The sequence below is a fragment of the Zingiber officinale genome, chromosome 9A (genome assembly GCF_018446385.1).
Source record: "Zingiber officinale cultivar Zhangliang chromosome 9A, Zo_v1.1, whole genome shotgun sequence".
NCBI classification, from domain to species: Eukaryota; Viridiplantae; Streptophyta; class Magnoliopsida; order Zingiberales; family Zingiberaceae; genus Zingiber; species Zingiber officinale.
In genome coordinates, this window is record NC_056002.1 from 45,525,568 (window position 1) to 45,540,718 (window position 15,151).

The 15,151-nt window shown below is 42.6% G+C and overlaps 3 protein-coding genes across 3 annotated transcripts; 1 reads left to right on the plus strand and 2 right to left on the minus strand.

The window, feature by feature from the left end:
• Nucleotides 1-289: 289 nt before the first annotated feature.
• LOC122019181 lies at nucleotides 290-1,853 on the minus strand. Its single transcript, XM_042576679.1, has 3 exons — nucleotides 1,485-1,853; nucleotides 764-969; nucleotides 290-689 (listed from the first exon to the last, which is right to left on the minus strand). Exons 1-3 carry the CDS (start codon nucleotides 1,851-1,853, stop codon nucleotides 290-292), a joined length of 975 nt encoding a protein of 324 aa, XP_042432613.1.
• A 1,569-nt stretch (nucleotides 1,854-3,422) lies between these two features.
• Nucleotides 3,423-4,491, minus strand: LOC122018639 (putative germin-like protein 2-1). The gene is made up of 2 exons (XM_042576016.1): nucleotides 4,237-4,491; nucleotides 3,423-4,117 (listed from the first exon to the last, which is right to left on the minus strand). The coding sequence occupies exons 1-2, from the start codon at nucleotides 4,406-4,408 to the stop codon at nucleotides 3,558-3,560; spliced, it is 732 nt and encodes a 243-aa protein (XP_042431950.1). The 5' UTR covers nucleotides 4,409-4,491; the 3' UTR covers nucleotides 3,423-3,557.
• A 494-nt stretch (nucleotides 4,492-4,985) lies between these two features.
• On the plus strand, nucleotides 4,986-5,999 carry LOC122018640 (putative germin-like protein 2-1). Its single transcript, XM_042576017.1, has 2 exons — nucleotides 4,986-5,187; nucleotides 5,301-5,999. Exons 1-2 carry the CDS (start codon nucleotides 5,061-5,063, stop codon nucleotides 5,840-5,842), a joined length of 669 nt encoding a protein of 222 aa, XP_042431951.1. The 5' UTR covers nucleotides 4,986-5,060; the 3' UTR covers nucleotides 5,843-5,999.
• Nucleotides 6,000-15,151: the final 9,152 nt, after the last annotated feature.

Here is a 15,151-nt window from a genome sequence, read left to right on the forward strand (position 1 = left end):
GTCGAGACAGCAGCCTAAATTCATGCAGGGCGGGCCTCCCTAGGATAACATTATAGGAAGAAGGGGAGTCTACTACTATAAACGTGCTCCTCCTTGTGCACACCAGTGGCTCGGTGCCCAAAGATATAGCCAGCTTAATCTGGCCCATAGGCTTCACTTCATTGCCAGTAAATCCATATAAAGTTGTAACCACTGGCTGAAGTTCAGCGGCATCAATCTGCATTTCTTCAAATGCAGTCCTGAATAGAATGTTGACCGAGCTCCCGGTATCGACAAAAACCCGAGCCACTCAGCTATTGGCAATGATGGCTTTGATGATGAGCGCATCGTCATGAGGCAACTCCAGACCCTCCAGATCTGCTGGCCCGAAGCTAAGGACAGGGCCAGCAGCTTGCTCCTGACTGCATCCGACGGCATGAACCTCCAATTGCCGAACATGAGACTTACGTGCTCTCCCTGAATCTCCGTCAGTCGGCCCTCTAGAGATCATACTGATCTCTCTAACTGCTGTGTTACCTCTATTTTCGACCTCCCGTGATCCTTCTGGCTCTTTTCCCCGGCCAGGTTGATGAGTGCTGGGCCTTGCAAGGTCAGGACGAGATGATCCGGCCTGTCCTGCCACCCTTTGTTCTTCCATCATCTTGATCAACTGAGGAGCTATCTCAGGCGGGGGAAACCCATCTCGACGGCTCGTTTAGAGTCTCGAGAAAACTGAAAACAACGGTTAGCATCATGTGTACGGGATCTATGATAGGTACAGTACCGATTATTCCATGGCCCTGGTCGGGGGATATGTACAGCAGCCACTCGAGGGGCAGGTCGAATTTCTGGCCCGGGATGAAAGGCAGGTCTGGCTTCTCGGATTCGCGGTAGAGGTTGAGGGGGTGGTTGAGGCGCTCTTCTTTCTTGCTTGTTGGTGGAAGGAAGTGGTCTTTCGGCCTTCTTTCGAGCTGTTTGTGCTTCCTCCACCTTTATGAAGGAAGCAACTTTTTCCACCATCTCATCAAAATTCCGAGCAGGATTTTTGATGAGATCTCTGAAGAACTCTCCCTCTCCCAATCCATGAGAGAAAGCGCTCATCAGAATCTCCGAAGTGGCAGTAGGGACATCTTGAGCCACTTGATTAAAGCGATTGATATAACTTCTCAGGGGCTCAGTTGACCCCTGCTTTAGAGCGGAAAGGCAATGATCTGTCTTCTGATATTTCTTACTGCTAGCAAATCGGCGCAGAAAAGTCGTTTTGAAGTCCAGAAAACAGGTGATGGACCCTTGAGGCAACCCATCGAACCATTTTAAGGCTGAACCAGATAAAGTATTCAGGAAAACTCTGCATTTGACAGCATCACTATATTGGTGCAACAGGGCTGCGTTTTTGAATTTTCTCAAGTGCTCTTCCGGATCCTTGCTCCCGTCATATTCTCCGATCGACGGGGCTCTATAACCTTTAGGCAGTTTTTATTTAAAATCCTGGCCGAGAAAGGTACTTTCTCGTCTGGATCTTCGAGGAACACTTCAGGTATGACAAGTGCCTTTCCCTTCTTTGAATCCCGCGGCTGTGAACTCTCAGCCACAGATGCTTGAGGTTGCTCCTTCTTAAGGCTTTGTGCTTGTGGCTCTAGCTGATAATATCCTATGCTAGGCTCACAATAAGGATGTTGAGGAAATACCTCAGGCTGCTTTCTTTTGGAATCCCGATCTGAAACAGGGAGGGGCTCCTTAGAAGCTTTAACAGGGGCTTGTCGCGGTCGTGAAACAGTTGCCTGTCTTTCCGAGGCTGCCAACCTTTTGGCCTCCTTGAATAGCTCGTATTCTCCAGCGGTCATAGTGACATGAATGCGGCCAGACTCCTCCATCATCACGTTCCGGATCAGGTTGTTGTGTTCCCACAGACGGCTCCAAATTTGATCCCGTCCGGAAGCTGAGTCGGATGAGGGCGGGCCTTGTTGTGCTAAAAGTTTACGGAGAGTCGTTGAGATGCTGAATCAGCGAGGTACCCTCTGGACAGGTTCGCACGGGCGGTTCTACGGATAGAAAGGATCAGGATGATGACGCTATTGATCTGCACACACTCAGACGAGTCCACCAGTCGTTAGAGACCAGAAACCAGGGAATAAGTCCCCGGGTCAGGCCCTCCGACGCTCAAGTCAGGTACTTTTTCCCCAGAAATCACAGAGAAAGCACGAAAAGTAAAAGACTGGTATGAAAATAACGAGTGAGCGTACCTGCATAAGGGACAAAGCATCCCTTTTTATACTGCAACTGAGGCTTCTGGAACCTAGTGAATGTCAGGGAATGTCAGATGTCAGGCTCTGTCTGGTGGTGGTCGACACGTGGCTGTCTCTTATAGGCTGGCGGAGGAACCAAGAAGGGTATGATCCTCCCCCCGTTAGAATATTCCCAGACATGTGATGATTGTTCTCTGACAGGTGGTTACGATTCCTTGCAGTTCTATTTGTCATGTAGTGTCTGGTCTCCTGACCCACCTTCGTCTGCGTCATTCGAAGCATGTACATCCCGACCTGCACGCTGGGCCTAATTCCCGACCCGCATCTGTCCGCTGTTATCCATGGTATGAACGTCCCGACTTGCACGCTGGGTCGGTTCCCCGACCTGCATCTGTCCGCTATTATCCATGGTATGAGCGTCCCGACCTGCACGCTGGGTCGGTTCCCCGACCTGCATTTGTTCGTTGTTATCCTTATCCATGGTATGAGCGTCCCGATCTGCACGCTGGGTCTGATTCCCGACCCGCATCTGTTTGCTTTCATCCAAGGCATGAGCGTTCCGACCCGCACGCTGGGTCTGTCCGCCGACCCGCACGTTGGGTCTTTCCGCCGACCCGCATCTGTTTGCATTCATCCAAGGCATGAGCGTTCCGACCTGTACGCTGGGTTTGATTCCCGACCCGCCTATGTTTGCTTTCATCCAAGGCATGAGCGTTCCGACCTGCACGCTTGGTCTGATTCCCGACCTGCATCTGTTTGCTTTATTCTAGGGCATGAGCGTTCCGACCCGCACGCTGGGTCTGTAAGCAGACCTGCCGGTATTCTTCATCTATAGCTATATGTGACCCATGAACCCCTTTACTACTTACTATCAGGGCTAAGCCACTTCTGACTCTCTTGACCTCCTCGTCAGCTGGACTATTGACCGACCACGTTGGCCTGACTTCTGACCTTCTTGACCTCCTCGTCAGCTAGACTGTTGACTAGTCACGTTGGCCTGACTTCTGACCCTCTTGACCTCCTCGTCAGCCGGACTGTTGACCGGTCATGTTGGCCTGACTTTGACCCTCTTGACCTCTTCGTCAGCTGGACTGTTGACCGGCCACGTTGACCTGGCTTTAAGCCACATCATCTTATCGACCCCATAAAATACGCACCGTATCAATAATGATTCTTTAGTTTTCCATTTTTCCCTTAGCTTCTTTTATTGATTTGGAATCCAAAAAAACGTAGAGTAACAACAACGAATACATCATGCAGATGATTTATTGGCAATTAATTAATTAATTAATTAAGCGAGTGAGTGAGGGTTGGTTGAGAAAGTGAAAGTTGCTAATTGTTGTTGTCCGTCCATTGTTGAGCTTGGAGCCGGTCAACGAGGCGTTTGTCCACCTGAAAAGCCTTGGCGAGCACATCATCGGAAATGGGCGGCGTCGAGCCGAACACAGCCTTGGCAATGGTAATGACGCCCGGGTTTTGACTGCTGAGACCGGCGAGCGCAACGGCATTGTATTTGCCCGTGTTGAGTTGGAAGTGGATGAGGCCTTGGGGGAACACAAAGACGTCACCCTTCTTCAAATTCTTAGTGAAGAGGCGGTTGGTTTGGCCGATGTTGGACGTCACAAAGCCGACGTAGAGCTCTCCTTCTAGCACGACGAGGATCTCAGTGGCGCGAGGGTGGGTGTGGGGAGGGTTGAGCCCATTAGGCGCGAAGTCTATGCGAGCCAAGGAGATGCCGAGGGTGTTCAGCCCGGGGATCTTATTCAGGTTGACGGCGGTGACGTTGGAGCGGACATTGTTGACGGTGTTGCCGGGCTTGTCGAGGCCAGAAGTGTAGAAGTCGTCGGCTGTGACGTCGTTCATGTTCTTGCATACGGCGCCGTTGACGAACACTGCAAAAAGGTAAGGTCCGATTGGTAAACATATGCATGCATGCATGCGTACTGGAAAATGGAAATGAAAGCGCTTAGTTTGCTTGTTGGCGGGGGAGGAGGAGTAAAGCTATATGCACCTTTGGAGCTATCATCTGCGACGCAGAAGTCCTGAAGGGGACTAGGATCTGAAGCCAATACAGCAAGAGCGAAAGCCAAGGCGAGGAGTGCGACGAGGAGCAGTTTCATAGCCATGTCTTTGATTAATTGTATCACTGAGCTGAGCAATGGTATATTGGTATTGCTATGCATGCATTAATAGGTTTATATAGAAAAGAAGTAGGCTTGAAAGTTGAAACATTCTTCGCCCTGCCCTGCTCTGCTCTGCTCTGCTTTCATTTGGTAGCGTGCGTGAGAAGAGAGATCATGAAATGGTAAACTAAAAGCGCATGACATGCTCAGTCTTCACCTGCTCCTTAATCATCAGAGTAATTAACTACTTGGTCTTATCTTATTACTTGACCAATTAAAAGTTTAATTTTCGCCTGAGAATTTGACCATATCATATGGTGCTACCTACCAAATACAAGACATGCACAATTAATTAAAGCTAATTGACTTAGTGATCCTCTACGTCCTTTATATTAATTTACTTGGCCAACATAGAAGCAAATTAGAATGGGCAACACTATATAATTAATGCGTTTATCATCGTATTAATTAATTGATTATATTGGCTTGTACTTAACTAATCCACGTTCCCATTAATGCTCATATTTGAATTATACATTTATAATAAGTCAAAGTCAAAGTAAGGAAAGATTAGTTCAAACCTTCTAGTCTGGTAGTCTATATATATATCCCTTTCCTCTAACCTATTCGCATATCATTCATTGCAGCTAGCAACCAACCGTCGTTTCTACTCTTTTATACATTAATCTCCTAAACAAATTAATTAGCTAAGATGATGGCTAAAATTCTTATGGTTATTGCTGCTCTCCTTGCTTTGCAATTGGCTACCTCTCGTGTAGTATGGGCATCTGATCCTAGTCCACTTCAAGACTTTTGTGTCGCCGATAACAGCTCCAAAGGTTTATATACATAACTTCTTCTCCCTTAGCTTAGCTTAGCTTGGTTGATTTAATTTAGAGCGGCTTGTCTAATTACATGCATCTTATTTATTCATTGGTTCCTTGATTTACAGTGTTTGTCAATGGATTCGTTTGCAAGAGCATGGATGACGTGAAAGCCGAAGACTTCTTCACCTATGGCCTCGACAAGCCCGGCAACACCATAAACAAGCTAGGCTCCAACGTCCGTGCAGTCAATGTGAATACAATTCCTGGGCTCAACACGCTCGGCATCTCCATGGCTCGCATCGACTTCGCCCCTCGCGGACTCAACCCACCCCACACTCACCCTCGCGCCACTGAGATCCTCACCATGCTAGAAGGAGAGCTCTATGTTGGCTTTGTGACATCCAACATCGGCCAAACCAACCGTCTTTTCACCAAGATTCTGAAGAAGGGCGATGTGTTTGTGTTCCCTCAAGGCCTTGTCCACTTCCAATTCAACCGTGGCCATACAAGAGTTATTGCAATCGCTACTCTAAGTAGCCAAAACCCCGGTACCATAACCGTTGCAAATACAGTTTTTGGCTCAAAACCCTCCATATCCGATGAAGTTCTCGCTAAGGCTTTCCAAGTGGATCGGAAGATTGTTGACCGACTCCAAGCTCAATTCTGAATGGATAACAACAATTAGATATATAGGAGACGTTTGTATATCATATATATTATCAATATTATCATTACTATGCATGGGTTATTATAACCAGTATAATTGACTTACTTAATAAAGTAATTTGTCATGTAACCATTTAATTTATTTCAATAATAAAGATCATGAGGATGATGATGATGATGATGATGATGATGAGATATTTTATTTGAATAATGATATAATATGAGATCCATTTTGTTTGAAACCTAGGTTTAATCATGCTAACAAAGACAAAAGCGTCAAATATATAAATTATGGTGTTTAATTGTACCTTTTAAATTACAAATTAAGCTGCAATTATATATATGATTGAAATAGATTTAATTAATCAATGTAAAAGTTTATGCATGGTATATCCGCCCAACCTTTTTTTCTCAACATACCTAGCTTTGTGGACATGCTCACTTCAACTAAGATTTTCATAACACATCTAGCTTGTTTGATTTTTTATATGTACTATCGATGTGATTTGTCCATCCCTCTAATTATATGCCTAACTCAATTGGCTTTCTTGAATCGTCTTGGACATAATTAGTCAATCGAATTTGCCTTGACTAATCTTTTTGAGTCACCTAGCACACGACGATGCGATAATTTCATTTAGCTTGTTCTACATGCTTAGCTTGATTGGCACCATTGCCTACTACTAGCCTGATTGACATGCTTAATTAGCTTAGCTAACCCACTTGGTCCTCTCATATAGTTATATTTATTCGTGGGCTATAAATGTTATATTAACGTTGTTATAACCCAAAATTGAAATAAAAAATAAAATCAAAATTCAAACATTTATCATACCATGATCAACCCTTAGCAACACACTTGAGCAAAACTATCAGCACCACATTCCTCAAACAATTATCATACCTTGTTCAACCGTCATACCATTTATGTGGCTTTTAAATCAATAGAATCTATAGCAATCACATAAAACTATAAGTTTAGATAACTAAGAGATGGTTCTTCCTATTGCATCCTCAAGAACAACATTTCATCATCTTAGCCATTGACACTACATCTCTGATGTTCAAAAGAGATTGAAGACCAACTAATATTACATTATAATCCCTAAAGCAGACAATGACTATGTCATAAGCACACTAGCAAAAAACAGATAAAAAGGTCATAATAGCTTGTTCTCACCTTAATTATTTTTCAAACATAGAGATGTGTGCTACATGTTCAAGGGTAAATTTAGCTCCTTCTTCCCAAGCAATGGCTTTCATGAGCATCTTCGAAACATTTATAAACAATTGTTCATTCTCAATTTCTAACACTACAGCAAAAAATTAAGATTACCAACGGAATATTCTATCATAATTTTGTTAGTGGAGTAGTTTAGGGACAAAATTATGATAGAAAATTGTTTGTCGAGAGGTGATTTGTTGAAAACGATTTTACCAATGAAATTTAGGTCCGTTGGTAAAATTTACTATGAAAATTTATTTTGTGTAGCAAATTTTCCTGATGAAGTACAATCTTTCCATCAGTAATATCAAAATGGAGTTTCTGTCGAAAAGTTCATTTTGATATTGCCGATGGGCATGTTGTTTTGGTTGAAAAACAATCGATATTTACCAATGGAATACTGATTCCGTCAATAATTAAAAAAAATTAGGAATCATTTATATTCAAGTTCTACCTTGTTTATAATTTCCATATATACAACACTACAACAAATGTATATTCAGGATCTACCCAATGGAATACTCTACTCCTCTGTTAGGATATGATATCTATCACATGTATGTAGGTATAGTTTCGTTAACATATATACACTTGCGTAGGTATACAGGAGTGTACTTATAGGTTCAAGCCTAAGTATATATATGAAATGTGATGTAAATGTATGAGTATCAATCGGTAACTATACTATGGTCTAGTAATGTCATACAAAGAATATTCAGTGCCAGAAGCTGTTGGGTGATGGAAGGCGTATAGTCATCCTCCGAGAAATCTTCTGTTATACATGTATGAATAGCTTTTTTAACCTCCGTAATAATGATAAAAGCTTAGTAGCCTATATCATAATAAGGTTCTATTGCTTGTATATGTCATATATTAGAATATTCCTTAATGAATAGCTATTATTCTCTGACTGGTTGTTATTGTAGGGGATCGGTGGCCGGCTTAAAGGGGGGTTGGATAGACGACGCCTCCAAATCGATTGATCTTCCTACACTTATTAGTATGCGCTGTAGAATGTACAAAACAAACAAGCTAAAAGAAATTAAACTAAAGAGAAGAAAGAATGCAAACCAAGCTACACGATCATTTACGTGGTTCGGAGATAAAGCTCCTACTCCACGGCGTGTCCTTGAGGTGGGCGATCCCTAACCGTCAGTGGATTACTCCCCGGAAGACCTCCAGGTAGCTCACGTAGCTCCTTGTGGGTGGAGAAACCTCACCACAACGCCCACCAAGGACTCTTTACAAGCTAGGGCACAGGTAAACTACTAATAGAGATTAAATGCACAAGTATCAATCGGTAACTATACTATGGTCTAGTAATGTCGTACAAGGAATATTCGGTGCCAGAAGCTGTTGGGTGATGGAAGGCGTATTGTCTTCTTCCGAGAAAATCTTCCGTTATACGTGTATGAATAGTCTTTTTTAACCTCCGTAATAATGATAGAAGCTGAGTAGTCTATCTCATAATAATGTTCTATTGCTTATATATGTCAGATATTAGAATATTTCTTAATGAATAACTGTTATTCTCTAACTGGTTGTTATGATTTCCTGACAATGTTGTCTCTTGGAGGTGATCCAACCGGACCCTTATCTGATCGGCTATATGTAATAGGAGACTTACTGCTAGTATCCCAGAGTAGTTTTGATGTGTCAACTAAGTTTAGTTAGGTCCTATTGTATTTGATCTTTGTATCTAAGTGTGTAGGAACTTAGGAACACAAGAAGTCGAGTGAAAGATGTAGCTAGTGAGAAGAATGGCACGGGAAGAGAGTTGACGGAACCAGTGCATCTGAAGGACGAGATGCTACAGAAGAGTACACCAGCGAACGAGAAGGACGTGCTCAGTGGTCCGAGGGACGAAAAGCCAGGGAGAAAGGCTGCTCGAAGAGAAGGTCGTAGTTGGATTCAGGTGGCCTCAACTCCGGTTAGCCAAAGAATCACCTATGTGAAGAACTACGTGAAGAGATCAACTTTTCAGCTGAGTTACCTTGTAAAAGGCGCCTTCCATGGCTGGAAGGCGTCTTAGATGAATAGTGTGAAGGCGTCTTCCAACCTATTAAAGGTGTCTTCCCTAGCTATTAGCCGAAGATAAAATTTTATCTTCGGCGATAAGATTTGCCACGCTGGAGGTGCCTTCCACCCTATTGAAGGCACCATTTAGCTTCGGATGAAATTTTCTAGGGGCTATAAAAAGACCTCTGAAGTTAGGAATAATTCAACAACTTGAACAACAAGTATTGTGCACTTTCCTAGTCTTTCTTTTGAGTTACCAACTTCTGTAAGAGGCGTCTCCACCTGAAACAAAGGAGAATTCTAGTGGAGTTTTCTTCAACGCATTGGATTAACAACCACCTAGGTTGTAACCAAGTAAATAAAATTATTCACTTACTCTCTTTTACTTAGTTATTCAATTAATTTATTATTAATATTGTGCTAATCTAATCTAATCAAAGGATCGAGAAAGGGTTTTTTTTAAGGCAATTCACTCGCCTCTTGCTAGCTCTGCTGCACCAACACTAACAAGGATGGGGAACTGAGTCCATTCAGTTTGACCGACAATCATGAGTGCATTAATCTCCCTGTGTTTAAGATATTGAATGTCCACTAATTAAATGAGTTACTAATAACTCAATTAATATCTAGCTCCAAGAGTCGTACCACTGAACTTTATTGTCATGCTGGACTAGGTCCACCTGCAGGGTTTACATGACAATCCTTATGAGCTCCTCAAAGGGGCATCATCAACCTAGATTACTAGGACATAGTTTCCTTCTATAATCAACAACACACCATATAAATAATACTATTTCCCAACTTATCGGGCCTATTGATTTAATGAACTAAATCTCACTCATTGATAAATTAAAGAAATATATACTAAGTATATGTGCTTGTTATTATATCAAGATTAAGAGTACACACATCCATAATAACAGAGATTTTGTTCTTTTATGTAGTCAGTATAAAAAAAATAACCTCAAATGATCCTGCTCAATACACACAAAGTGTACTAGTGTAATTTTATAGTTAAGATAAAGTAATACCAAATTACTCTAAAACCATTCCAATGGTTTGTCCCATTCCATCTTAGTTGTGAGCTACTATTTATAATTTATAAGGAACTGATAACATGATCTTCTGTGTGGTACCACACACCATGTTATCTATAATATAAATTAAATGGACAACTACATTTAACATAAATGTAGACATTTGACTAATGTGATTCTTAAATAAATGTTTACAAAAATCTAGGCTTTTAGTTTACATCCTAACAGAAGGTTGCTCGAGAAGGCCGAAATTGAGTTCGAGTGAGCCTTATTTCGGTTGGCTGAAATCACCCAAGCAAGTGGAGCCGGAGCGGAAGACCCAGACCGAGGCGAGTAGCACCGTAGCAGAGGGACTGGACCAAAAGTCAACTTTGTTGACTATTGTGGTCCGGGCATCCGGAACCATTCAGGGCGCCCGGAACCCTTCCGGGCGCCCGGACCTAAAGTTTTATCCTGATCATAGTCAAACATGATGTATGCGAGAAGGGATAAAGTTTTATCCCCTTCCAGGCGCCTAGAACCCTTCCAGGCTCCCCGACCAAGGCTATAAATATTTCTTTAGTCCAAGAAGCTCAATCAACACAAGCAATTAGCATTTCCAACACTTATACGCTTTCTTTAGAGTTTAGCTTCTATTTTTCTGTGCGTCATTATTGTAAGAGGCTTCTCCGCCTGAAGGAGATACTAGTGTGACACATTCCTTGGATTAACAACCTCCCCGGTTGTAACCAACTCAAATCCAATGTCTCCTCTTTTAGTTTATTGCTTTTATTTATTTTATGCAAGTGTTATTCTGAGAGTTTGAGAAGGGTAGTTTTCTTTTACCGAATCAATGGCCGGACCAAGCATCTACCCGCCGAAATTCGAAGGAGAATTCGCTAGCTCGAAAAAGTGAAAGCAGGTATTTTTTAAAATTGATTTTGATTTATTATTAATAATGGAGTTTGGTTTTATAGCACCAGAAGGTAAATAAAAATACCAATGGATGAAAAAGGAGCAGACCGACTACGTGGCAAACGACAAGGCGGAATTTCATCTGTTGAGTGTTCTTCCGCCACAAGAAGTCAACCGGATCGACAATTACAACTCACCAAAGGAACTGTGGGAAAAGTTCCTTGAGCTGCACGAAGGAACGTTCGAAGCCAAGCTCGCAAGACGAGATTTACTTCGCAACTAGCTCACCAACCTGCGACTTGAAGAAAACGGAACAGTCACACATCTGCACTCAAAGATTAAGGAAATCATCACCGGACTTTCGAATCATGGAGAAAAGGTAAGTAACCGAGATTCGCTAAGGTACACACTCAATTCATTTCCGAGAAATTCTATATATATGAGGAATATCTTTTGTTGTACTACTCTCGGTCGATATTCTATACTCGATCGGTTATTTATACCCGACCAGGACTTTATAATTATAAATATGCCAGAAACCTTGCCAGGTTGAAGACCTTTATGCTTGATCTACTTTCCATGCTCGGCCGGTCTATTGAGCTTGACAGGTCCTACCTTATCGACCGAGATTAACCAGTCGAGCGTATATAAACACTATTGCCCGGTAGACCTTCCCTCGATCGGTCGTAGGCTAAGGATCGTGCGAGATTAAATGCCTCTGTGCTCGGTCGGTCTATTGAGCTCGACCGGTCCTACCTTATCGATTGAGATTAACCAGTCGGGCGTATACAAATACTATTGCCCGGTAGACCTTCCCTCGGTCGGTCGTATGCTAAGGATCGTGCGAGACTAAATGCCTCTGTGCTCGGCCGGTCTATTGAGCTTGGCCGGTCTTACCTTATCGACCGAGATTAACCAGTCGGGCGTATATAAGCCTTCTGGACAACTTAAGGCTAACTATTTCTATGTTTGGTAGATCTCTTCCACTTGGCCGGTCTTTGCCTGTCGAACTCATATGCACGGCCGACCCATTATGTTCGACCGGTCTCTACCTGCCCAACGTGTAGCAACACTCTTACCAAGTCAAACCTTTTTTCCGTCTTCCTTATTGTCCCCTTTTTCTCTCCTGCAAAGGGTCCACTTATCATAACCCATATCAGTCGGTATAATTTTAATTATTGTATTTAAATAACGATCAAGAATTAACACAATCGATCGAATGCTAAGGATTGTAGATAAACACAACGAAATAAGAACAAGTAGATCGATTGGTCTTCCATTATACGTGTATGAATGGTCTTTTATAATCTCCATAATAATGATAGAAGCTGAGTAGCCTATCTCATAATAAAGTTCTATTTCTTGTATATGTCAGATATTAGAATATTCCTTAATGAATAGCTGTTATTCTTTGACTGGTTGTTATGATTTCCTGACAATGTTGTATCTTGAAGGTGATCTAACCGGACCCTTATCTGATCGGTTATATGTAATAGGAGACTTACTGCTAATATCCCGGAGTAGTTTTGATGTGTCAACTAAGTTTAGTTAGGTCCTGTTGTATTTAATCTTTGTGTCTAAGTGTGCAAGAGATTAGGAACACAAGAAGTCAAGCGAAAGATGCAGCTAGAGAGAAGGATGACACGGGAACAGAGTTGACGGGATCGGTGCATCGAAGGACGAGATGCTATGGAAGAGTACACCAGCGAACGAGAAGGACGCGCGCAGCGGACCGAGGGACGGGATGCCGGGGAGAAAGGCTACTCAAAGAGAAGGTCGGAGTTGGGTTCGAGTGACCTCAACTCCGGTTAGCCGGAGAATCACCTATGTGAAGAACTACGTGAAGAGATTAACTTTTCAGTTGAGTTTCCTTGTGAAAGACGCCATCCATGGATGGAAGGCGCCTAAGATGAATAGTACGAAGGCATTTTCCAACCTATTGAAGGCTTCTTCCCTAGCTATTAGCCAAAGATAAAATTTTATCTTCGGCGATAAGATTTGTCATGCTGGAGGCGCCTTCTACCCAATTGAAGGCACCATCCAGCTTCGGATGAAATTTTCTAGGGGCTATAAAAAGACCTTTGAAGTTAGGAATAATTCAACAACTTGAACAACAAGCATTGTGCACTTTCCTAGTCTTTCTTTTGAGTAACCAACTTCTGTAAGAGGCTTCTCCGCCTGCAACAAAAGAAAATTCTAGTGGAGTTTTCTTCAACGCATTGGATAAACAACCACCTAGATTGTAACAAAGTAAATAGAATTATTCACTTATTTTCTTTTATTTAGTTATTCAATTAATTCATTATTAATATTGTGCTAATCTAATTTAATCAAAGGATTGAGAAAGGGGTTGTTTTTTTAAGGCAATTCACTCACCTCTTGCTAGCTCTGCTGCACCAACACTAACAAGGATGGGGAACTGAGTCCATTCATTTTGACCGACAATTAGGATGACCAGACTATATACTAAGCTGTATTGTAATAGTGAGAAATGAGTTGTCCTTTAAGTTCAAACGATGTTGCGCCCAACCAGTAGTATTCTTAGAGTGCTTTTGCTGGGAAGTTGGGAGCTCAACCATAGGTCCGTTGGATACTTTAGACCGAGCAGCTATATATAATAAGACTTACCCCTACACTGCTATGCTGGGATCTGGAAGTTTAGACTGGATCTTATATTGGTCAGCACTAAACCCTATTTACCCTACCAACATTAGGGTTGTTTAGGTTTATTTTGTATATCTTAGCATCAAGTGGATTGATAAATCCTCCCAATTTGCCCTGTTCTTAGGGCCGGTCATTTTTATACTAAAAGTTATATTATAACACTGATAAGATTGTGCCTGTAAGCCAAAAGTAATAGTGTTGGAATCCCAAGGTTGTTTTGATGTGATTAACAACTTAAGTTAGGTCCTGTGGTATTTAACCTTGTGTCTAAGTGTGCAGGAGCTTAGGAGAACAGGGAGTCGAGCAAAAGACGCAGCTAGCGAGAAGGACGACACGAAAGAGATCCGACGGGCTTGGTGTGTCTGAGGTACGAGGTGCTGCGGAAGAGTAAACGGACGGATGAGAAGGAGGCATGTAGTATTTCCGAGGGACGAGAAGCCGGAGTAGAAGGTTGATCGAGAAGGCCAAAATTGGGTTCGCGGTGAGCCTTATTTCGGTTGGATGAAATCATCCAAGAGAGCGGAATCGAAGCGGAAGATCGGGACCGAGGCGAGCAGCACCGGAGTAGAGGGACCGGACCAAAAGTCAACTTTGTTGACTATTGTGGTCCGGGCACCTGGAACTATTTCGGGCGCCTGGACCAATGCGGGATGCTCGAAACCCCTTCAGGGTGCCCAGACCTGAAATTTTATCCTGATCACGGTCAAACACGATCTATGCGAGAAGGGATAAAGTTTTATTCCCTCCCAGGCGCCCCAACCAAGGCTATAAATATAGCCTTAGTCCAAGAAGCTCAATCAACACAAGCAATTAGAATTTCGAACACCCGTACACTTTATTTAGAGTTTTGCTTCTATTTTTCTGTGCGTCATTGTTACGATTCCGCAAGTGCATGAATTCGTCGTCAGTAATATATAAGATTGTCGAACCACAGGGATTGTTGATTAAGCACTAGAGATGTCGCAAAGTAAGTTATCTAGATGGTCGAAAGTTGGCTTTGGTGCTTGCAAACTAACGAGAGTGATTGAAGAGAGAAAGAGAAGGATGAGAGAATCGATCTTGGAGGGAATTGAGCTTTGGGAAATTGATTCTAGGATTTTGGTTTCGCTATGGTGGAACCTGATGCATCTGGTTCTATCTTTTACTCATTGTCAATCAACATACCTTTGCCATTAGTTAAAGCTACTATCCTTAAGTACTAATTAGAGAAGATCCTTGTGAAATCCTGTTACGGTTAACCCCTGTCACTAGGGCGCTTCGGTAGATCACAAGAATACAAATCTAATCGGTATCATTAGGGATAGAGATAGGGGTTTGGTTTGGTCTCTTACTTCCTTGTGGAGAAGTTGCCTCTCCTTTCAAGGGAATATCCTAGACGTCCGTGAACGGGTTACCCCTGTCACTAGGGCCCCTCGGGTGTATGATCTAAGATCCTCTTTTTATGAAATTAGCAATTCCTACACAATCAATT